This window comes from Coprinopsis cinerea (genome assembly GCF_000182895.1).
Source record: "Coprinopsis cinerea okayama7#130 chromosome 12 map unlocalized cont3.12, whole genome shotgun sequence".
Taxonomy (NCBI): Eukaryota; Fungi; Basidiomycota; class Agaricomycetes; order Agaricales; family Psathyrellaceae; genus Coprinopsis; species Coprinopsis cinerea.
Genome location: NW_003307533.1, coordinates 1,699,877 through 1,722,379, shown reverse-complemented (window position 1 = coordinate 1,722,379; position 22,503 = coordinate 1,699,877). Strand labels below are relative to the sequence as shown.

The 22,503-nt window shown below is 52.2% G+C and overlaps 7 protein-coding genes across 7 annotated transcripts; 4 read left to right on the top strand and 3 right to left on the bottom strand.

Annotated features, from left to right (window-relative positions):
• Positions 1-1,504: 1,504 nt before the first annotated feature.
• CC1G_07746 (hypothetical protein) lies at positions 1,505-2,327 on the top strand (the record flags this gene model as incomplete). The annotated part of the gene is made up of 2 exons (XM_001835151.2): positions 1,505-1,611; positions 1,667-2,327. The coding sequence occupies 2 exons, from the start codon at positions 1,505-1,507 to the stop codon at positions 2,325-2,327; spliced, it is 768 nt and encodes a 255-aa protein (XP_001835203.2).
• Positions 2,328-5,356: 3,029 nt separating this feature from the next.
• On the top strand, positions 5,357-8,920 carry CC1G_07745 (hypothetical protein; the record flags this gene model as incomplete). The annotated part of the gene is made up of 11 exons (XM_001835150.2): positions 5,357-5,827; positions 5,881-6,024; positions 6,075-6,194; positions 6,252-6,408; positions 6,457-7,052; positions 7,101-7,214; positions 7,266-7,334; positions 7,385-7,789; positions 7,838-8,430; positions 8,485-8,593; positions 8,648-8,920. The coding sequence occupies 11 exons, from the start codon at positions 5,357-5,359 to the stop codon at positions 8,918-8,920; spliced, it is 3,051 nt and encodes a 1,016-aa protein (XP_001835202.2).
• A 545-nt stretch (positions 8,921-9,465) lies between these two features.
• CC1G_07744 (hypothetical protein) lies at positions 9,466-10,864 on the top strand. Its single transcript, XM_001835149.2, has 5 exons — positions 9,466-9,816; positions 9,945-10,125; positions 10,199-10,320; positions 10,411-10,565; positions 10,627-10,864. Exons 1-5 carry the CDS (start codon positions 9,625-9,627, stop codon positions 10,676-10,678), a joined length of 702 nt encoding a protein of 233 aa, XP_001835201.1. The 5' UTR covers positions 9,466-9,624; the 3' UTR covers positions 10,679-10,864.
• Positions 10,865-11,825: 961 nt separating this feature from the next.
• Positions 11,826-12,258, bottom strand: CC1G_07341 (hypothetical protein; the record flags this gene model as incomplete). Its single annotated transcript, XM_001835147.2, has 2 exons — positions 11,826-11,869; positions 11,919-12,258. 2 exons carry the CDS (start codon positions 12,256-12,258, stop codon positions 11,826-11,828), a joined length of 384 nt encoding a protein of 127 aa, XP_001835199.2.
• A 798-nt stretch (positions 12,259-13,056) lies between these two features.
• On the bottom strand, positions 13,057-13,856 carry CC1G_07340 (hypothetical protein; the record flags this gene model as incomplete). The annotated part of the gene is made up of 3 exons (XM_001835146.2): positions 13,057-13,458; positions 13,515-13,549; positions 13,625-13,856. 3 exons carry the CDS (start codon positions 13,854-13,856, stop codon positions 13,057-13,059), a joined length of 669 nt encoding a protein of 222 aa, XP_001835198.2.
• Positions 13,857-14,315: 459 nt separating this feature from the next.
• Positions 14,316-15,476, top strand: CC1G_07339 (hypothetical protein). The gene is made up of 3 exons (XM_001835145.2): positions 14,316-14,846; positions 14,907-15,280; positions 15,340-15,476. Exons 1-3 carry the CDS (start codon positions 14,438-14,440, stop codon positions 15,397-15,399), a joined length of 843 nt encoding a protein of 280 aa, XP_001835197.1. The 5' UTR covers positions 14,316-14,437; the 3' UTR covers positions 15,400-15,476.
• Positions 15,477-16,219: 743 nt separating this feature from the next.
• On the bottom strand, positions 16,220-21,777 carry CC1G_07338 (phospholipid-transporting ATPase 1; the record flags this gene model as incomplete). Its single annotated transcript, XM_001835144.1, has 10 exons — positions 16,220-17,283; positions 17,345-17,514; positions 17,576-17,858; positions 17,910-18,042; positions 18,093-18,326; positions 18,380-18,726; positions 18,780-19,915; positions 19,975-21,211; positions 21,262-21,354; positions 21,408-21,777. 10 exons carry the CDS (start codon positions 21,775-21,777, stop codon positions 16,220-16,222), a joined length of 5,067 nt encoding a protein of 1,688 aa, XP_001835196.1.
• Between the last annotated feature and the right edge of the window lie 726 nt (positions 21,778-22,503).

The window sequence follows — 22,503 nt, the reverse complement described above, 5'->3', positions numbered from 1 at the left end:
TCTTTTTCTCTCGATTATGGCGTTATGTCGGCCTCCACGTCCTTCTCGTCAAACGTCTTCGTGTGCAAAAGTGAAAACTGAACAGAATACACCCTTGGTTTTCAGCGGCGCATACCTAGAACCGGACATCGTTGTTGCTATGGGGGTGTAATAGTATGATCTACAAGTATGTACAGAGCGAGTGGGATAAGGAAACATACTATGCCTGACTCGAGGAACCAGGTATCCGAAGAGGTAACAAGGGCAAGGCTTGGGTTACTTGTGAATTTGAGTGGGGAAGAAAGGATTGAGTCATGAATACCATCAATTTTGGGCCTCGAGGCCTTGAAAGATCAGTTCTATTACATTCCCGACGTCAGAAAGCCGACCTTGGCCCCTTTCAAGAGGGTCCATGGAGGCGACTGCCTAATTGGTGTACTTGGTTCGTCGGCGCTGGACATCTGCGGTCCCTTTTTTGTATTTTTAGTTTCCGCAACTTGTTGGGCCGGATTCCACCGCTCATGGTATATGTTTTCTTCTACGCTACTCCTTGAAAGTTTTAGAGAAGATGAGTGAGTCTGGGGACTGGGGTGCTGGGTGAATAAAGTCGTCTATGGCGGTGAATTGCTGAACGAGGTGCTGTGCATGAATTTAACAGCACTTTTTCGAGCGGTATCTACGGGGGGATATGCCTCTAAGATATCTATTAAGGCGCACGTGAGGGTACACTTGCATCCTAGGAACACATACTCCATGTTCAACAAAGCAAAGTGTCCAGTATGTGAATTATTCTGGAGGTTTGGAAGGGCCGACCTTGGAATTCGGTTGGCGCATGCAACTGGAAATTCCAAATGGAGATAGAAAGCCCCTATGATGACATTAACGAGCCCGCTGTTAACTCCATTGGCGAGGGAGGGGTGCATCGCCTGAGCCGCCCGCGTTTTTCGCTGCACTCTCTACTATCATTTTTCTGTGTTCGAGAAGGATTCAGTCTCCACGTGCATAGCAGCGGTCTAGGTTTACGAGGAGTATTTGCGGTGGTGCGTTCTGTCTTCGGCCTCCATTGTGACTAGAACCCCCATATAGTGTTTGCCATCAAACATAAACGACTATTTCGAGTCACCGACGTTTCAAGTCCGTGACTACGGTATTGAAAAGTACAACGACAGCCCTTGCAGATCATGAGTGTGCCACACCGAACCTGATAGTGTAATTCCAAGGATACACAGATCCCCCAACCAAGCCAAACGGGAATGATATCAGCGCCTGTTCCGATTGCCTTTTCTGTCTAGCGTGTATCCAAGGGAAAGGCAGGCGCCAGTGGACGGTTCGAGTGTGTTGTTGTATCGCAGATCTGGTGATTCCCTCTCCCGTATGTGTGTCATGACTGGATCTGACTATTCTCGGGTTTCATCTGGCAAACGGGGTGCAACGAGGTTATAAAGAATGCGGGGTTGTCCAAATGTCTGTTTTCGTATCGTCCTCTCTGTATACCTTCTCGGCTTGAGAAGAGTAGTCCACTGTCATGTCGTCCCACTATTCAAGCTCGAGGTCTGCGCCCCCGATGATCACCCTCTTCGACGTCCCAAGGAACACAGCGCATTCATGGGCACCTAACATATGGAGAATACGGTATGTCTTATCGCGCCGTGTATATAGACTTCATTGCTCACGTCAACTATTGTAGGTTTATCCTCAACTACAAGCGACTTCGATATCGGACCCAGTGGGTTGAGTTCCAAGATGTGAATGCAACATTGTACAAGATGAATGCCCCACCGACCGGGCAAAGCGCAGACGGACAACCCATCTACACTTTACCTGTCCTCGTCGACCCAACGCGTGACCCCCGCCGTCCAACAATCCTCTCCAATCCCAATATAATCGCCGAGTACCTCGAATCCGCCTACCCCGCACGACCGGTTTTCCCTGAAGGCTCCCGAGCCCTCCAAACCCTCTTCGTCCACTACGTGCAAGAGGTGTTCTCCAAACCCCTGCTACCCATCATGATCCCCATGTCCTATCAGCAACTACCACCTGCGATGCAAAGTCACTTCCCCGGAGGTGCTGCGCTGTCGGGACCGCAGAAGGAGCATGCGTGGAGGGCGGTGAAAGAGCAGTTCGACTTTTTGGCTGCGATCTTGGATAAGAACACGGGTGATGGGGACGGGGATGGCGTACTTGCGATGGGTCACGAACTGACCTATGCGGATTTTGCGCTTTGTGCTGTTTTGATTTGGATTGAGAGGATTGCGCCGCACGATGGGTGGTCCAGGATTAGGACCTGGAATTCTGGTCGATGGCATAGGTTGTATGAGAGGTGCAGGGATTATATGGATGAGTTTTAATTTAGAGTCTGAAACTTGCTGATCAGCCTTACTATGTCTCTACTTGACGGAACGATGGCTTCGTTCTTTTTTTCCCGTTTCCGTTAGTTTCTTTTGTGCCGTGGACTTTCTACTTAAATCATGTTAACTATTGTATTGCTGAAGGGCTTTTTGGACGAAGTTGTCGCATTATTTATGTATCTATACCACAGGACACACGAGTATTACCGATACCACACTCTACAAGTCAATGTATCTCTACGTGCCTCGACAGAATACGAATATACTACTACACTTGTTGCTCATCTCACCGATATAGTTTGCTCTCCAGTTAACTGCATGTCGTCCCCGAGTCATAACACATCACAGTACTTTCCTTACCTTCTCAAAGATGGAATAGAGTTATGTATTCCATTGCTACTTTCCGTGGTTTACAGCACAAATATTTCTGGAATTTGACGAGGTACGTCGTAAGCGCCTTGTATAATTGTTATCGAGCCTTTACTTCAACTGTTGAAATGGAAGAGGAGCGACTCCGATGTGTACTTTGCTGTCGACATTAAGCCTTTTTTGTGAGGCGCAGTGATAAGCGCACTGAAACTTGACAGGCATCAGGGGCTTTTATACCGGAAAAGGGAACACCCCTAATGCGTGCTTTGTAGTCGTTCCGTTGGAAGAGTTGACTCGGCGCAGCTTTTGCGCTAGGGTCGTACTCGTAAAAATGAAAAGAAATTCGGAGCCGTCCTGAGCATCTGTCATTGCGTCAGCTAAAGTAGGACAGGGATCGAATACGTGACTGTAGATTGGCACCGTTAATATCCAAGGGTAGGGAACGTTGCAATGGAGATGTGGCCTTGGAAGGAACCCCCGAGTAAACAGAAAGGATGACATACAGAAGCGGTTCCGCTTTACAGTCCTGTTCTAAGTCAGACAAAGCTCGCTGTTCTGCCCACCGCGACTCGGGAACATCGGGGGCTAATATGAGATTGATCTGTACCAGTCAGATTGACTGGGTATGACGGCGAGCATGTTCCCGATGCTTCCCTACACTGGAGAGAAAACTACCAGGAGAACAGCCGTAGAGTAGACGAGGCGAACAGTTCGTTAGCTGTGCTGGTGGACGTGGCCCTGAATCCACTATCGCAACAGATATCCAGGGAAGACACCGATCACGTTCTCAACTGCACTCTCTGTCATGGCCAATCCGGCAGTTGAGGAGAGGAACCCAAGTTCGATGCACTGGCGGTTGGAACCTCTCGTAGTCGTTCATCCAAGGGTCTCAGTCGCTGACGACGATGAAGTCATTCATCAATCGTGCAGTTACAGCCACCGCAGCCTGTAACAGCTTGACTGAAAAAAATGCCATTCCGGTTAGAATACCTCACTGTCAATGGAGGCGGTAGCAACATAATTTTACTGGGTGCTTTGGACCCAAAGGCTGAAAGGAAACCCCCATCCTGGCCCCACTGGCGCGGAGAGCCAGTCTGAAGGCAAGCAAAGTCTTGGATGATGCCATTAAGCGCCGGTGTCGGCGCTGTCGAGAATGATCCAGCGGATCAAGATCGAGCTCCGAGTTCGGTGAACTGAGTGGTCGAGGCGCAGTACTGAGGCGCAAGCTGTGTTGCCGTCGGTAACGACGAGGTCCACAGCCGTACTTGACGACGAACACGTCGATGGGCAAGATGGAATGGAATGGATTTGTCAATGACGTAGGAGCGGTCTGTTGGATGCGGTCCGTCGTCAAGTTTGACGAGGAATAGCCATTGAAGTATGACCTCTGCCACCCTCTCATCGTCCGTACAGGCGATTGCTCCGGATCCCTGAGGGCTAGTCAAGGTAAGCGACACGCTGCCGATCACCGTGCGGTGCTAATTCCTGTGTGAAACAGGTGAAGTTCGCGAGGAGAAAGCTCTCGGGTACCACTGGGAGGCACTTCATCGCTGTGAGGCAGGGCGGCGAACCTAGCTCGTCGAGACGAGAGCGAATTCACCTCAAATGGAAAATCACCCACACATGTTTCACCCGTGCAGTTCCAGCAAACGTACGACTTGGGGAAAGGTATAATGGCTCATTGCTTCTCCATCTTGCAGAGGAGGTTCGCGACACATCGGACGAAGTAATGAAGTGCAGGCGCTACATTCAGGGCTGGGTATCAGCGTTAGAATGCGTCGTTGTTACAGGTTATGATCCCTTTACGAACCTCTTTTCATCCTCGAGAAGTCACCAACCTTTGACATTCCGCTGGGCCCACAGAGATCTGACGGTGAACAGTGCAAGGAAACTGGATCACAGGGTGGTTTCAGGGTTCACCGAGAAGACGGATACCATGCTTCCTGCAGTAAACCAGGAATGTTCCATTCTGTTGTCTCCGCGATAACACAACTTCGAAGGTACGGGAGATTGGAAGCCGAAGACAGTTCGTGAGATTGACAAGCAGACGATTCACACCGCGGCGTCGAGCGGCACACCAATACTGGCGCTGTCAATACGACGTTAGCCTCGGATTCGCCTTATTCATATTGTTCACTGACCTCGTATGACTCTCGTTTCGGGTGCCGTTGGGCATCTAAAGTTGTCCCCCTCCTCGAACAGGCTGTCCGGGACGATGTCTGGCCTGATTGGGATGATTATTCGTTCAGAGTCCAAGGTAGAAACCATGGTCAATCTGAGGGCCAGACTGGAGGCTATCGTCTCAGGCGTTCTCTGGATATAGACAGAGCCTGTGGCCTCTGTTCCCAGACACGACAATCCGAAGTTTAGCGTTTATTAATGTTCATGAACGACATCCAGAACGGCTAGAGGCAATGATAACTGAATGATGATCAGAATTGTATTCTAGGCGAGATTTGGTTCCAATGCTCACCGTTCTGTACAACCAAGGACCCCGCTCATCGTCGTTGAAGACAGCGAGCAGGTTTGTGGTGGTGGTTTGGGACAAAGATTGGCGATGACAAACATGTGGTCGCCATCGCCGCCACCACGGACCTCTTGATCCCCGACCACATGGGCGGACAGTAATTTCGTCGTCGGACGCCGTTCACCAACCCGCCATGGCCTCTTCGTCGTCGTCGCCGTCGCACTCGCCACGGATACCGTCGTCGTCGGCGAACACGATCCCTGTCGTTGGCAAGTCGATTCTGAAGCGACCGCCACCTCAGCCGCAGTCGCTATTCTCGCGCATCAGCAAATTCCTGCCAACGCAGAGCCAGGCCAACCAGACGCCCGAAGACGACACGAAACCGCTGAAAAGGGCCCATTTTATTCTACCAGAAATCGCCATTGTCTATCCAATCTCGTCGGTGAACCCGCCATCGACGCCAACGTTGAAGGATGAGAAACGCGCCATCGAGGAACGAGAATTCGAACGACGACGGCGGGTCTTACGAGGGGGCAGCACCGGCAGCCCCGTCGAGCCGGACGCTGAAGAGTTCTGGCCAATGGACCGGGTCGATTCGTTCTACCGTGAATGTTGCCAGGGTTGCGATGAGGAGCCAGATCCAGCGATTAGCGCTGCTCTGAAGGTATCTTGTCGTCGTCGTTGTCGTCGCCGACGGTTTGGCTAAGAAATTGACAGCACGCATCGTCCAGCAGCCCACGAACTGTCGACTTCTCGGGCGTCCAGCTGAACCTCACCAAAGCCTCGATTTTGTCCGACATTTTCTCGATTGAATGGGGACTCAGAAAAGTAGTCTTTCGAGAATGCGATTTGGACGAACATGTAGGCTTTTTCATACTTCTAGTTACCCAAAACTAAAACTGAATCTACAGACCTTGAAAGTGATTCTACATTCACTTCTTATCCCTGGGACTTTGTCGTTCCTTTCTGTCGCTTCGAACAGGCGCCTGAAGACGGCAGCTTTCAGATTAATAGGGGCTTATTTGAAAAAGGTAGGATTTCGCGCCCCTTCATTAATTGACAGATGTCTGACAGCTGAGGGTTTCCAGGCAAAGAGTCTTCAGTTTTTGGACGTCTCTCAGAATGCCTTGGATAAGAAGGCAATTGAATACATTGTTGCTGCCCTACCGACAGCACCAGAGCCTGGACTGGTGTCGCTGCGCTTAGACGACTGCTCGTTACGCCCAGCAGCGCTGGAAACCCTTTGTAAGAACTCTACAACTCCATCGTTCTTCATAGGTTAAAGCTGTCTAGGTCGTGCCGTACGCACATCGTCGCTGAAGAACATTTCTCTCCGACACAACCGTATATCTGCGTCAGGTGGTGTCGCCCTTGCCCTTATGATCAGGGATTACCCTGACGTGGTGCCGACTCCTCTCTCTCCTGCACCGTCTATTGGCGCAACACCCACATCTTCAACCACATCGTCGCCAACGACGTCCGTGTCGAATCTTCCATTACCATCACCGATGACCCCGAGCCAATCGAGCCCCCTGCCTCGAGCCGGACCAATCCTTCCACCACCCAAGCATCCAGTGTCGGTTGGGCTGCAGACGACGTATACACCTTACGTCCCTCGCTCGCGAAGAGGCCGTGCTACCCCGACGACCGCTACTCATCCGCTTTCCCCGACCGGCGAGCACGTCCCCATCATCACCTCATCGACGCAGGGTGGCGTCACTGCGCGCCATCCTGTTCCGGGAAGTCCGTTGACTGCACGTAACCCCGATGGTACTCTGAGGCCTGATGCGGGGCCCAGTGCTGCGTTGTTGGACAAAGTCCGTGCGTTGGACTCTTTGCCTCGTTTGGGTGCTTTACGCACGCTCGATCTTAAGGGTAACGATTTGCGAGTGAGTTTTATTCATTATGGCCTGGAGAAGTTTATTGACGAGAGTTAGAACGGCATCACATACCTCGCGCAGGTCTTGAAACGAAATCGAACTCTCAAGTTACTGAACCTGAGCGAGAACAAGCTCGACGTTCAATGTCTGGTGACCATCGCTGAAGCATTGGTATGTCTCGCATTTGGGGTTCGCGGTCTAATAGCTAAACATCTGGTTCAGAAATACAATTCGTGCCTAGAGACTCTCGACCTCAACAAGAACCCTTGCTGTGGTCCCAGTTTGGACGGCGTAGGTCTACTTGAGAATCGCGTGTTGGTAGTTGACTGACAAGCACCCAGATTCAATCGCTGCGTACGGCGTTTACTCTGAACACAGCGCTGAAGCGCCTCTTCCTCTCCTCGACCGGAATGACTTCCGCTGGAGCCATCGCCCTGGCGGAATTCCTGCCTGAATCGACGTCACTGCTTCATCTGGATCTGACCAACAACAACCTCGACATTGCAGGTGTCATGGCGCTCAGCTCGGGCCTCAAGGCTAACCATGTCATGCGCTGCCTGGATCTCACCATTCCTCCCGGAAACGAGACATTCGCCAAGGAGTGCAGGGACATCTTGAACACCTGCATCCGGAACACCGAGGAGGCTGAGAAGACCAATGGCCAGGCTCGACCAGGCAAAGGCGTGTGGAACATGATTGAGGACAGTGAACTCGCCAAGTCAATACGACTTGACGAAGAGAAGAAGGTAGGTTCAATACGATATTCACTATGCCTGCCGCTGACATGCTCCCAGAGCGAGAACGACATCATCCTGCGCGCGCACTCGTGCATTGACATCCTCACCAAGGTCACCTCGGATCCCTCAACCCCGCCACCCGACGGCGAGAGCGTTGCAGACCTCGTCGTTCGGGCCCAATCGCTGGTTTCCGAGCTTGCGAATGTGATCCAGCAAACGGAGGACCCGATGCAATTGGAAGAGCAGCTCGAGGTTAACGATAAGCTTCTTGGGCTGCTTAAAAAGGTCCCTCCCGGCAGTCGACCGAATTTGACGCTTCACGGACTGGGCTTGAACATGAATGGATCCTCAACTTCATCGCTGGTGTCGCAGCACAGCTCGATCAGGAGCAATGGCCACCTGAATGGCGCCACTGGGTCTCCCGAATCGGGCAGCCTGCTGGGCAGTGCGGATGGTGGAGATGAGGAGCTGTCGCCTGCGACGCCGAAGGTGGACAAGGGCAAGAGGAGGGCCGATCCTGAGCCTATCGAGCACGAGAAGATTCTGAGCCCCACGTTCTTGATCACGGAGTCGGAGGATGAGGATGAAGAGAGGAGTGGGTACTTGACCCCTCCCGAGATGATGGAGGGCGCGCCTTCGCCAACCGATCGGTGCGTCCCTAACCAACAAGGTGTTGTGGTTCTGCTCTGACGATTAATTTCTAGCTCACGAAGCTGGGTAGCGGAAGAAGGCGAGGTGTTCAGGAAGGGACAGATTCTTCTTGGCCCCGAAGAAATGGAAGGTGAATACGCCGGAGAAGAGCTCAGAAGAGAAGTACGTCGTTTTCTTGACCCTGGGAATAGAGGAAGCTCATCGCACGTTCTTTAGTTGTTGGAAGCACAGGTGGAACGACCCCCTCCCCGGCCGATAACGGATGACTTTGGGATGGAGATTATCGGTGGAAAGGGGCTTGACTTTGATGAGTTGGGCTCGGCGCCTCCAACACCTGTGATCAGTGATCCGCCCAAGCCTGCACCGAGGCCGTACATCTCGAGACGCTCGTCCAATTCGTCGATTCTCAGTCTCATCTCGTCATCGGTGCCCGGGTCACCCAAGGTCGAAAACCCCGTGCCAACGCTGCCAGAGCATCCTGAACGCTAAATATTGAGTAAGATTAGGCTATACCGTTCACCCCTTCTTTCTGCTTTCAGGGACTCTTTTCTTCTCGTGGAATTACAAGCTTTCGCCCAATGCTCTGCTGCAACAAGAATCGCGATCGCTTACAGACGATCCAGCTCTATTTATTACTACACACCCGTTACCCACATCCACAACATAATTCCTACTTTTAACACAGCCTTTCTATTCCCGTTGTTCTAGTGTGTTTGTCTCCGCCGAACCGATATCTGTGCCGTGCGCCCATCTATTAGCTACTCTCTCCCCTTCTCTCCCTGTTTTCCCGAACACCCCCGTTTTTCTATTTCATACGTGCTATATCCTATCTGACAGTTGCACCTAATGTGTACGTACAAACCAAGGCCACGATGTCGTTTCACGACCAACACATGGTGTCACTATAGCACCATTCTGGGACAAGGTGAACTAAAATTTGAATTCGAAGCCCTAAATTGGGGGGCGAGTACGTGGCCGGTTTCCAACAACCTCGACGGGGTTTGCTCGTCATGTGCATCGTCGGCGGAACCGGTGTTTTGTGTGCCTGGGAGAGAGGGGGGGATTTTTAGCGTGCATATTGGGTACACGGGCTGTGGCTGACGACTGTGACGCTCCTGAGCTCTTTCCCTCCCTCCTTCTTTCTTCACCTCGATTCCCTCGATTTCCCTGTTTCTTGCTTTTGATATTAGGCCATGCCTGCCCGTGCCAAGTCGAGTGAAGGTGCTGCGTCGGCTGAGCCTCCGAGAAGGTCCAGCAGGATTGCTGCGCAACCACAACCGGATCCCCCAGCGCCCAAACCCCAGAGGAAGGCGTCTTCCTCGAAGAAACGTGCTGCGGAGGAGCCGGCTGCTGAAGAAAAGAGCGCAGAATCGTCCTCGAAAAAGGTAGGTGGTCGATAGTCAGAGCATGGTCAGGTTTTTTCGAGACCTGACTTTGAGGCTTGAGCCCCTTTTCCTCGTTATCGATTGGAAGCTGATGACAAGCTGATGATGGTTTTTTGTGGTGTTTGTAGGCGAAATCAGACTCTGACGAGGCTGGTAATGGTGACGAGGCAGCTAGTCTCCAGCCGATAGATATCGGTGATAGCCTCCCTTCTCTAGTTCTCAAGAATGAGAAGGGAGAGGACATCCAGATCGCTGATCTGGCCAAGGAGAAGGGTGTCGTCCTTTTCCTCGTTCCCAGGGCCGATACGCGTAAGTCTGATCCCAAAAACAAGCTCTATGTAAAGGATCGGGAATTCAAGTTGACCTCATGGTGATATGGCAGCCGGCTGCACAACCCAGGCCTGTGGCTTCAGGGACATCTACCCCGATTTCTCGTCCGTCAACTTCGACGTGTACTGTTTAAGCGCGGATTCTCCCACTGCGCAGACGAAGTGGCAGACAAAGGTGAGGTGTTACCGCCCGTCGTATTGCATGCTGCCGCAGCTTTCGCCCTGGATGGAACTGTGACTGACCGGACCTTGGGGACTGTGACAGAAAGAGCTCCCGTATTCCCTCATTTCTGATCCCAAGCGCAGCTTGATCGCAGCCTTGGGAGCTAGCGAGGGTGGAAAGACGAAGCGCAGCCACTTCATCTTTGAAAAAGGTGGTAAATTGGTGGAGAAAAGGAATCCTGTCAAGCCTGGGGAAAGGTAAGCCGTTTTGTGCTGCGTCGGAGCGGGAGAGGGCCCTAATAAATTGCATCCGGTATAGTCCTCAGTTGGCCCTCGAATTCATCAAGGGTCTCGAGAGCAAGGCAGAGTGATCGGCGTGACGATCTAATTGCTTTTGCGAAGTGGAAATCTCATATCTTGTCTTGTCATTTGTTTATCTACAGTCGCACCCGCTATAACGCATACCCCTCGGTGGACGGCCTAAACTATGCCTTTTCACAGGTTATTCCTTACGACAGGTATACCGTAAATAGTAATTATACAAGACTTCAGAAAGGAATACGTCTACACAAAACGGTGGTTGAAGTATTAACACGAGTAGGTCTAAGAGGCCTAGCCTCTTTAAGTTGTAAATCCAATCGCAATCCAGTCGAAAGACCGCCCAACTTGCGAGTATAAGGCTCGTTGGACTTGATAAGATGGCGGCTGTGATGACATCCTTCCCCGATTTGACATGAGCTTCGAGAGCAAAAAGGCCCAATTTGAGCCTTTCATGGTAAAGTGCAACGAAGTTCCGTCAATTTTAACCAAATATAGCATCGGACCAGGCCCGAAATCATCCGAAAATCGTGGAAATTGCCCGAAATATTCGTCGCCCCTATGCCTTTTGACCCCGCCGAGGGTATGCCTTATGCCTTTTGGGAGGTTTATGCCTTTTTGGCCAAATCTCCCGCCTACCAAGTTGGTGGACCGAGATTTCTATGCCTTTTCGCAGGTTATTCCTTTTCACGGGTATGCGTTATAGCGGGTGCGACTGTAGTTACTTTTGCTTCAGGGTATCATGCCACCAATTGAATCAGATTCCGAGTCGCCCGACAGTTTTGATTACACGGATGGACTTTTACAGGCTGCTAACTGGCCAAGAGAAACACAGCATGGACATCCGCAGCTCCGCCCGTGAACAGTGCATAGGGCGCAGTTACATTGCTCGGCGCTACCTGCTGTGACAAGAGCTGGGGGCATCACGTCTGCCCTGACCTTCCAGGCCTCGAATGCTTGATCTAATCTCGTACGCAATATGCTACCGGCTGTCCCTTCTATTGCTCCTCCTTGAGTACTTGGTTCCTTGAAGGGGACGAGGGTGCTCTGCGACCGGCGCTTGGTTCTTCTTGGTAGCACCGAAATGTCGTCCGACTGGAGAGATTCTTCCTCTGGGTCGTCACGCCCTCGAGTCAGCTTCCTTCGGCCCTATGCCTTCGCTAAATATTCCACTCGGGTGTCGTGGCGAGGATGATTGTTTCACGTTCTCTTTCGTTGCACTGGGATCACATCAATCAATACGTCTACTTCGCTATGAGAGAATACATTGACGACGAGAAGATGGGAACACACCTTGGTTTGAATTTGTTCTGGTCGAATTCTTTGCCGAGCCACTGGCCAGGGCATGCTCGGGGTCCGCTAGACGAGCGTCGTCGGATGATGGCACTGGGGCACCCTCCGGCCTCCGTTGTTTAATGAACCGTCTTCTCATCTGGATCGCCAGCAGGAAGGCGCTTCCCAACAGCCAAATGCGCGCAGGAGGCAGATAGCGGAGGTAAGTGAGCCATCCTTTTGCCTTGAGATCGAGCAGGAGTCGCGTTAGGGATGCCCGGAGGATTGCGATTACGATTAAGAGGGAGTAGATCCCTGTTACGAAGAAGTCTTTGATGGATTCGAGGAGAGGGGCGAGCATTATGGGAGAAGAGTGTCGAGGGTGGAGAGGAGTTGGACTTGGTGCAATAGGAGTCGGTTGTGCTCAGCGTGAGGTCCGAGTCGAACTTGTCCGAGTCGATGTACCTACAGGAGTCGAGGCTCGTCGAGGGCGCTACTTCAGTTTGCGCTGTCGCTGTCCACTCCTTATATATGAAAATCAGAACTTCTCGGGCGTTATTGCATTTCATCGTGATCCAACAGCCAAGGCGACATGTCTCCACGCTGGTGCCAGCGCCGGCGCTAAACAGAGTCCGTGAAACCCGTATCGAATTCCCGAAGTCCACAAACCACGGACAAGCAATGTTCCTTGTCGGCCTTGACGATTCTCAAGTTTAAGTTTATGCTCACCCTAATTTTTTTGAAAAGTGCCTCTCCAGGGAGAAATCCTTTGGGGGAATCATGGATGTGCCTCTTCAGCCGGCCGGATGGATTTGCCTTCGAGGTGAGAACTCAGCTGTCCTATTAATTTGGTTTCGGGTTGCTCGGTTCTCGGAACCCTGGGTTAGGTAGAGGAGAACTGGGTGCTGTAAATGGGAATGTCGTGCCCTCAAAGCGGAGACAATTTTTTGACCTAGCCAAGTTCTGGAATATAAGTGATATACATCCAAGCCTTGCTCACAGCGTCTGCGCGAAAGAGACAGAGAGTATATGTGCAACTCTATGAATTACTGAGATCGATGGAAGAAATAAGGTTCAACACAGGTACTATGTTGCGAGAAAAGCAGATCGGCGCACCTGTTTTAGAGGTAGCTCTTTGTCGGTTCTGAACGGAAAACCATTAAGACGAGAAGCCCGCAGGGATGATGTGGAGCATCACATGATAACAAAGATCCGGGTCGAAAGGAAGGTAGTCGCTGTCAGGAGGGTGCCGTACGGCAGAGACATTGAACACCAGCTGAGTCTGTGCCCGAGGACCTGGGAAAGGGCACAGTGACCACAGGGTGGAGACGTTATGGGCGGCAAGAACAGGATATGGGTTAGAAGGCGTTTGGATGACGGAGTAGACGCGAGAGTTGTCCTCTGGATTTGGGTACATGACGCTTCGCGACCATACGAGGCGTTCCCCGCTTCGTATAGTCGTAGCGTTCACGCACCAGTTCCCCCAGTCATCGAAAGCCCTCAAGGCGCGATTAACGAGGCCTAAGGTCGGATATTGGTTATATGGAAAGGATGAATACGTCTAGGGTGATCATCAGTATGGCTTGGCCAGCACACCTCAAAGGAAAAGCAAAATACGGAAGTGACATAAATCATGACTCCTCCCGTAGCACCTGCAGCATGGTAGTAAGCAAGAGGGCTTAGGTCATATGTGCTTCCAACGGTTAATACTAGAAGGCCGAACTCACCGCCTGCACCGAGAACTAGCGGGGCTCCCGTCAAGTCCGCGGCGTTGGCCAGGGATGCATTCGCAGCAGCCAAGGTGAAGTTGTAAGGCAACGTGTCAAAGCCAATTGACTCGGGTGCTGGGTTTGGGTCTTCGCAGTTCTGCGCACCTCTGACCAAGTCCGAAATAGAGATGACTGCGAGACAGAATTTGAGGACGCCGAGTCCAAGCAGACGGAGATTGAGGACCGTCATCTGGGCACGATAGTGAGGCAAGGAGAGAAGAGGCTTTAGAGTCGGATTTATAAAGTCGACCATAGCCTTTGTGTACTATTAGGTCAAGCTACGCCTCTTCTGGATATGAATCGTATGACCGCTATCCATGAGGCTTTTAATCGGTGGTCGCCCCTGAGGGAGGTACATTAGGAGTATATTTTACTCTTATCAGTCAAACCTTACCTGTGAGGTTTTGGTAGTGCTTTGAGGTCCTTGAGGTCCAGCTTAACAATACTGAGACAGTCATCATCAGGACGACTTTTGATTCTGAAAACACGCCGAGTCGAGGCTGAATCGAACTCGTCCACACGCTACCGTGACCCGTCAGCGCCGCTTTGTTTGCCGATCTGATCCGTGTGATTCGCGTTCCCGGCGGTCCCATTCCGTCATCGTCATCTCCGAGCCCCCATGTGCATGGAACACGGGACTTTGGGTCTAACTGCGACCGTTTGCGGTCCCACACAAGAGAGATCCACTTCGACGTCCTGCCACCACCGTCTCCGACAGCCCATCTGTCTATTCTATTATTCTTATCTCGGAATCTTCACTCAATTCCACAAATGGGACAGGCCAATTCAGTGGTCTCCAGTGCCGTCGATTCGGCGATATCTGAATTCAAGGAGAACATTCTCAAGTGGGCGACCCCGCGTACCACTCGATTCGTGCCTACCGAACAAGATGTCCTAGCCGTTGAGGGTTACCTCCTCCCATATTTGCCTATAGAGGTGATCAATATCATACTGGACGAGGCAGAGTACTGGCCGCACCTCATCTGCTCTCGAGAATCCGATCCACCACGGCGTGTTATTGCTTCAGCATCCCCCGACCATAACATGTCCGTATGCTACCTAATATCCCCAAAAATCTCAGAGTACTGCTTGACCCGAAGGACCAAGCTAAAAGTACGACGGATAGTGTTCCACACACTGAGCCACGACCAGGGATGGGGCGGGGATGCTGGTTTAACAGGTAATTGCCTTACTACTTAATTAATTCGCCTTCCGATGTTAATGACGCAACCGACACAAGGACTCTACGAAGGATCGTATACTTGGTTCGAAGCGGCCATCTTCCGAAATCTGGAAGGCAACGATGACAGCGACCCAGATGAAATTGCACGCTCGGTTCAGTCGCTAGAGAATCGAGGATCGGACTTCAGTCGGCCCTTTCAAGTTTCCAATCCGGACACTGGAAAGAAGGTCTGGCTTTTACAGAAGAACGTCCGGGCATCCCACGATGAAGTCATGCACGAAATCGTATGGGATGGCAAGGATGTCCCTCGTGAGGCAGACGGCCTCACATCCGAAGAGGAAGCAACATCGGAGAAGGGGTCAGGGCTGGGATATGGCTTCGTTAGACAGCTTCAAGCTGGAGATCATATCGCCATATTTGCCAGGGCTCAGGTATGTCCCATTACCCTACGAGACTCAGCTCGGAGTTGTAATGATGCGGCCTTGAACAGTATCCTGGTTGGACGAACCATGTCGTTGGGGTCGACATGCAGATCTTCTACAGCATGTAATCTGAGCGGCCGAAGGGCTTTCTGCCAGTACTTTACGATTTGAAACCCCTTTCGAATGGACAGTATAGGTGTAGCGAGGATCCAGCAAGGCTGAAAGTGTTCCGAGCAGTGCGGTAATGACGGAGGCGCCAAACCCGACAGAATCGCTTGGGGCGTATTGGGTGCGAGCATCCAGTTGCAGAAGTCCACTAGGTACAAGGTCACTGCGCCGACTCCCGAGCCACAACTTGAATGGATTCGGGAAGCGGTCCAACTGGAGTTGAGCCTAGGTTGAAGCAGCGCAAATTAGGCGCCCAGAGTCATCGAGCAAGTTTCCGAGTTCAGGCTAAGCACAGGATTCTGCATGACTTGGTTCTCCAGCCACATGTCCGTCACTGTTTCCTCCGATTCAACCGACCATCCTTGTCATCCGCGGTTAATCAAGTTAATTACTAGTATAGGTATCAAAGAAGATTCTTCATCGTAAATGAACATCGTGAGGTTAGATAAATAAAACATTATCATGTCAACAAATGGGGAGAGAAACAACGACAAAAAAAAAGAAGAAACACGGTCCCATATCCAAATCATAAAAAAAAAGGGTTTCAACTGGTATACTAGCTAGCATCTAGGCATCGCACCACAAGCCTCGGGGTGCTCCTCCACCAACAAAAAAGGGACAACCTATACGGAAGTCCCGGCGTTGAAGAAAGGAGATCAGCACGTTAGAAGGAGGGAAGGTGGTTATAATAAGCAAAGGAAGGAAGGGCGTGTCGTAGCACTGTTCGAGAGGAATGCACACAATATGTAGTCGGAAACAGAAACCAAACAATGAGTAAATTTACAACGCAGTAGGTCCATCCCATCCTGAAGCCGAAGGCGCTCGGGGCTGGTGGTGCCGTGCTTGCGTCTGTCCACGATCACCCGAATCCATAGTAATCCCTCCATACGGATCCTCATCCACAGTCTGCATCTGGTGGTGGTACGGGTTATTCGACTGTCGAGAAGGTCCCCGCCCATGCTGGTCCTCGGAGTAGAACTCGTCATGAGCAGTCGCGAACGATTCCGCGTGCGACGCATACGACGCCGAACTCCCCGACCTCTCAAACGCATGTCCATACTGCGTCGACGCATTTGATGGTTCTCGAAGATGCTGCGTTGGTTGGAGGTAGGAAGAGGGAGGAGGTGCCGTCGAGTAGGCCGGCTGCGTCACCATAGTTGGCGATGTCGGCGAAGGCACAGGCTGCTGCTCATACTGAACAGGCGTCCTCGTCCGCATCTCGAACGACATCTGCGACTGCGGCGAAATAGGTTGGGGTGGAAGAGGGGATGTCGGCATCGGGGCATTGGGTGGTGAGCGCAATGAAGCAGCTCGTGATGCGGCACTGGCTCGCCGACTTGGAGGTGGTGGTGTATTGGTAATCTCCCCCGACGAGTACTTGTACTGCGGTTCAGGAAGCGGGGAAGGTGGCGGTATATCGGAAGCGGAGTAGTATGAGGGTTGCGGAGAAACAGAGTTGTTGAGACGGTCGTAGACCATCGGGGAAAGGTGGTTATCGCTGTATTGGGTAGTAGATGGCTTTACTTGCGCATATTGCACAGGGTTGTTGAAGTCGTTCGCTTCAGCCATCGGCGGGGTGTATGACTCTCGGACCGCCGGTTGCATCGTTGCCGGCTCGTAAGCTGTTGTGTGGACGTCAGACATGGACCGGTTGTGAGGTTCGTGGATCATCGGTGCGGCTTCGAGACTGCTCGCACTTGTCGTTTCCTTCCGTAACTTGCCCTTCTTGCGGTGTCCGATTCCGAGCTGGTCCTTGAGATCGCCCTTGACCCACATCTCACGGACAATATCCTTATCAAGCGGGAAGTATACCGTGGAGATGTACTTCTGAATGAACCGAGGGGCTGTCACATCAACCGATTAGACACTCCCAGAATAAAACAATGAAAGTGGTAAATCACGCACCAAGGCAGATGGCAACAGTGAGCAAGACCGTCGTCCAGAACGGAACCGTTCCGAACAAGATCGCCGCCTCGTCGATAAAGTCATGGCTCGGGAAGAACGAGTAGATGATAACCCAAAGCCACATCACCACCGTCGAACCGATGACAACAATCCATGTCATCACTGTCCAACTGTAACAAACCACGTCAATCTCCAAGCAATCCAACGAGAAAATGACACAGAGATACGCACTAGTTGGTGTTCATACCGACATAGGTGTTGGCAGCAAAGATGGCCGAGACAGCGACGGTGGTACCAAAGTCGGAAATGGACTCGATAGTCTTGCCGGTCCAGGAGACGGGGGAGCCGTAGGTCCAGACGAGGTAGGGGATGAAGAACACAACCACAGACTGATAGAGACCGTCCAGCATGTACAACCAGAACTTGGTTCTGGTGTACTCGAGACCTCGAATTCCACGGACGTACAGTTGTGGGAAGGCTAGGGCTGCTTTCGCATTGATATCCTGATCGAAAGCTGGGGTAAAAAAGTTAGATGTGATCACAGTTCCGGTTAAGATGCACGTACCTCCAAGGACGATGACGGGTAGTGATGTGAATACGAGGTTGTAGAGCAAGATGAAGGTGTACTGGTAGAGATAGGTCGCCTCGAAGCTGTTGAAAGGCAAGTACCAGAAGAGGGCAAGCGTCCAGATAACGTTCTGCAACGGTGTCAGCGCATCTCTTCCAAGGCTGACAAGACGCAACATACCTTGTAGAAGAAGTTACTATGCATCTCAGCAACACGCTGATATGACCAACGACCGTGGACGAGCAACAACTTTGTCAGGAACCTGAACTGCCCAAAGGCGTAGTCCGCAGACATGGCGGCTTGTGAGCCTTCCAATCCGAACAGACCACATCCGATATTCGCCTCTTGAATCATGGCCACATCGTTGGCACCATCACCGATGGAAAGTGTCATCGCGTTCCGTCCTTCCTTGACCTGGGTGAAAGCTCAGCAAGGCCGGTGGAAGATGCAGTCGGAATGGCACTTACCAGGTTCACAGTCAAGGCCTTCTGGGCAGGAGAGACACGACAGCACACGACAGTTTCGCACTGGGTACCAAGATTGAGGAACAGCGTCTTCAGTTCGGGTGTGAGCGCATGTCGCAGAGTATCGCCATCAATAACGACTGCGAACGAGGCCTGCTTTCCAGGAACGAAACCACGCTTCCGAATGTCCCAAGTAGGAGGGCCCAACACCGACGCGATCTTGTTCAGCCCAGCCTCGATCTGAGAACGCGTTTGCTCCAGGGAGTCAGCGGAGATGATCATAAGGTCCATGTCATTCTTGAGGAGGTTGCAGCTGTATCCGATCTCAATGGCCGTCTGGAGCTTGTCGCCTGCATAAAGGCGTGTTAGTGGTATCTTTTGTACGAGAAAGATCTGAACATACCGGTAAGAATCCACAACTTGATTCCAGCACGATGCAGCGTTTCGATAGCTTCAGGGACACCCTCTTGCAGCTTGTCCTCCAACGCAGTCGCTCCCAAAATATGCAACGAGTGTTCTATGAGTTCGTTGGCCTGGTCGATGGCCTCGTCCCGGTTCTCGATAGCATTGGTGGCAGCGTCGTAGGTCCGGACCCAAGTCAAGTACTCCTCCTCACTAACATACCGACAAGCAATGCAAAGCGTTCGCAGGCCATTGTTAGCAAACGTCTCCATATCCTTCCTCGTCTGCTCCTTCAACTCCTCGTCGTGGTCCTTGGCGAGCCGTTCGTAGATGACGCTGTCCGCTCCCTTGCAGTACAGGATGATTCGACCATCAGGACAGCGCATGATAACGCTCATCCGCTTCCGGGTACTGTTGAACTCGAGCATCTTGAGCAGGGTGTACTTCTCGACTTGGCCCATGACCTCGATCTCGAACAGGTCCTTTGATCGATGGATGAACGGGAAGCCCACATCGCGGGCAGCAGCCACGAGCGCAGCTTCGTCCGGGGATTCAGCCTTGTACTCCAGATGGTACGGCCGCGTTTGGGGGTCCGGTTTGTCGGATAGGACGCTATGGCAAAGCGCCAACGCGCGGAAGAACGCAACGATATGGCTCCGCTGCGCGGACGACCGATCGGCGATATCCTCGGCGAACTTGGGGGAGATGAGCGTGAGCTTATCGACCTGCATCCACCGGTTCTTGAAGGTGCGTTCGAGAAGGGAGACCATCTGTTTCTTGAGCTTGCTGAGCTTCTCGTTAAGCTCTTTAGGGTCCAACGCGTCCGCCCGTCCTTCCCGCGTTGCAGCCCCACGCTGCGCCTCCGTTACACCCTCGCCGTACGCCACGCCGTGGATCGAACACCGCTGGAACTCCATGATGTTCTGGGTTAGAGTGCCGGTCTTGTCGGAGAAGATGTATTCGATTTGCCCGAGGTCGTCTGAGATGTTCCACGTTTTAGGTACGCAGGCCGTGTCATAGGGTTTATAGTACATGTCAATATCCTGAGAGATGAAGAAGGCTTGGATGGTCTTGACGATTTCGATGGAGATGTAGAGGGAGATGGGGACGAGGTTCTGGAAGGCTATCAAGCACGACCTAGAGGCAGCGGGTCAACATCGACAATGATTGGATAAAGGCGGGAAAGAAATACATACACAAAAGTGATCACGGCGTTCACGACATACGAAGACGTCGGGTCACTTCCCTCCTCGAAGAACTGGGCACTCGTCCCTGTCTTGGCGTCCTCGAGGCCGCTGAAAATGGCTGAGACGACACACATCACGGCGAGCAGGCAAAAGTTAACAATAACATTGAAGTTTGTTTCCTTCTCGATCTTGCTCCGTTTCGAAGGGGTATCGCCACCGTTGAGCATAATCTTCGTATCGGGACCCGTGAACATCACCAAACCGATGATCCAATTGGTGTTGCGTAGGATGCAACCTCGGAGTAGGAGCTCATTGATGGATATGGGCTCTTGCTGCACCTCGCCGGTTAGGGCATCGTTGTAACGTAGAATTGCGTGGTAGTGGTATAGGTTCTGGTGGGGTGGCTCGGAGTCGATGTAGAAGGAAGATCGCTCGATGTCTTCTTCTGACGAGAGAGCAGAGGTGGCCCGGACAGCCTTTCGTGGTTTCAGATTGGTCTCCCCGTCGAGGTTCTTGGTTTCCAGATAACACAGTCCGTCCGGATCTGAGGTCGCAAGTACGATGATGTCCGCTGGCACTTGGTCGTTGTCTCGTAGTAGAACGATGTCGCCGACTTCGAGTTTCTTCCACAGAGTGCGCTCCCATCGAGCTGTGCCGGCTGTGCGTTTCCCCCAGTTGACGACACCCGTGGAGGTTACCGTTGATCTGACCGAATCCTGGTACTGACTCAAGCCACCCACTTGAGCCCATTCTGTGGCTTGGGCCTTGATCATGGACGTGGATGCCTCTGAGAGCGACGTTTTCGACAGATCCGTGGAAGACCCTGGTGGATAACTGTGGGAGTCGACGCTTTGGATGTCTTCGAGTTTCCGTCCTTTGACGGCCGTGAGGTCCAGACTACTTTGGCTGATGTCGTGGGTCAAGACACTGGAACTGTCCTCGTTCTCCCTGCTCAGCACGATTTTCGCCTGCCCAGCCTCCCTGTCCCTCAACTTCCGCACTCCCTTGGTGACCTTTCCCGGTGCATTGAGACCCAACAGTTTCTCAAACCACGATCGTGGGTCCGTCGGTTGATTGACATTACGCCAACCTCCATCAAGTTTCGTCGCCGCCGAGTTGTTGACCTCCTCGTCTAGGACTCCTCGTCGATAATCTTCTATGCCGTCCTTGATGGCTGTAACCGTCAGGATAAAGGCCAGCGGCATAACCGCGACTGCGCCGCTCGCCGCACCGAATACGGGGAACACTGCCCTGTCGAGTTAGAGACTGACAGTGATCTAAATTGGGAAGACTCACGTTGGAGAATAACCAATGTCAGGAAGAACAGATTGGCTACACGCCGAAACTGCTCGTACAAGTTTTTAGGGACAAAAGTCAAGACAGTGTATTCTGAACAAAACCATCAATAAATCAATATGAATTCTTTAATCAAGTCGACTTACTTGTAGTCCGAACTTTGTTCCTGACATACCGCACTTTGGGCTCGCCGTTGTGGTCGACCTCCATCGCAGACAACGGGTAGTTGACATAGACATTTCTTCGCACTCCAGGCACTGTCCCCGGCGCCCCCGACGACGTTGTGGACGGTGTGGGGTCTGGTTTCTTGGGCGACTTGGCTTTGAAGAATCTCGACCGCGACTTCCTCATCGACTTTCTCTTCTCCGCGCGCTGTTCATGCTTGATGGACTCTTCGATTGCAGACGCTGCCGTCCGCACTGTGCGTAGCCGCAGTTCGGGGTCGATGTTGTTGTCATCATCCTCGACATCAGAATTAGGCTCGTCGACAATTGGCCGTCGCTTGAAGAACGACATGTATGGCCGCTACAGGGTCGTCCAGGGTCGGTGGGTATCCAAGGTATAGCGAGAGATCTGTTAACCGAGAGCCAGCACGGTATTCTGTGGTCCCCAAACGACTTTGGTCGCTGTCGTCGTCGTCGTTCACGTTCAAGTCTTTCCCTGGCTGCAGGCGGCCTGCTGTAGCCCTGCCCAGCATTGCCTTTTTCGGACTTCAGATGCCTCCTGAATGTTTGGCCCTGATTGGTGCCGGCACAGCTAAGTTTCCCCCTCGGCTCGGCGCAGCCACGTTTTTGCCCTTCCCCTTCCCCGGACGCCTCGCAAATGAACGGCAAACCGGACGACGATGCGAATGAAATTAGCCACTGCCTGCCCGGTATCGCACAGAAATACACCAGGCAACTAAAGCAAAGTCTGCTCCAACGTATGTGTACTATCAAATGCGGAAAGCACTGCTGAACAGGCGCAAGTTGCTTCTGCTGATCCAAGCCAAACTTTCTTTCTGGGCGGACTATTCACGGGGAGGCTGTGGCTTACTTGGGTTACGCCAAGTATACGCAGCACTATGGGCGCTCAACGAAAGTGTAGTCTCTGCAGAGAGCGCGGTGCTGACAATAGCTTCCAAGGTACGGCCCCTTGCGCAGGCGATTCCGAAGATTAGGTTTCGTAACTTTGCTTACAAAACAACCAAGGCAGTTCTGGTGCTGCCCGACATACCCTTTATGACACATGGTAGGAACAGGT

Bases quoted from the DNA above. Each gene is read 5' to 3' on its own strand.
- CC1G_07744 (XM_001835149.2), top strand. From the start codon at position 9,625: ATGCCTGCCCGTGCCAAGTCGAGTGAAGGTGCTGCGTCGGCTGAGCCT. The intron at 10,126-10,198 runs GTAAGTCTGATC...GTGATATGGCAG, and splicing joins CGTTCCCAGGGCCGATACGC to CCGGCTGCACAACCCAGGCC. The intron at 10,566-10,626 runs GTAAGCCGTTTT...CATCCGGTATAG, and splicing joins CCTGTCAAGCCTGGGGAAAG to TCCTCAGTTGGCCCTCGAAT.
- CC1G_07339 (XM_001835145.2), top strand. From the start codon at position 14,438: ATGGGACAGGCCAATTCAGTGGTCTCCAGTGCCGTCGATTCGGCGATA. The intron at 14,847-14,906 runs GTAATTGCCTTA...AACCGACACAAG, and splicing joins CGGGGATGCTGGTTTAACAG to GACTCTACGAAGGATCGTAT. The intron at 15,281-15,339 runs GTATGTCCCATT...GGCCTTGAACAG, and splicing joins CCATATTTGCCAGGGCTCAG to TATCCTGGTTGGACGAACCA.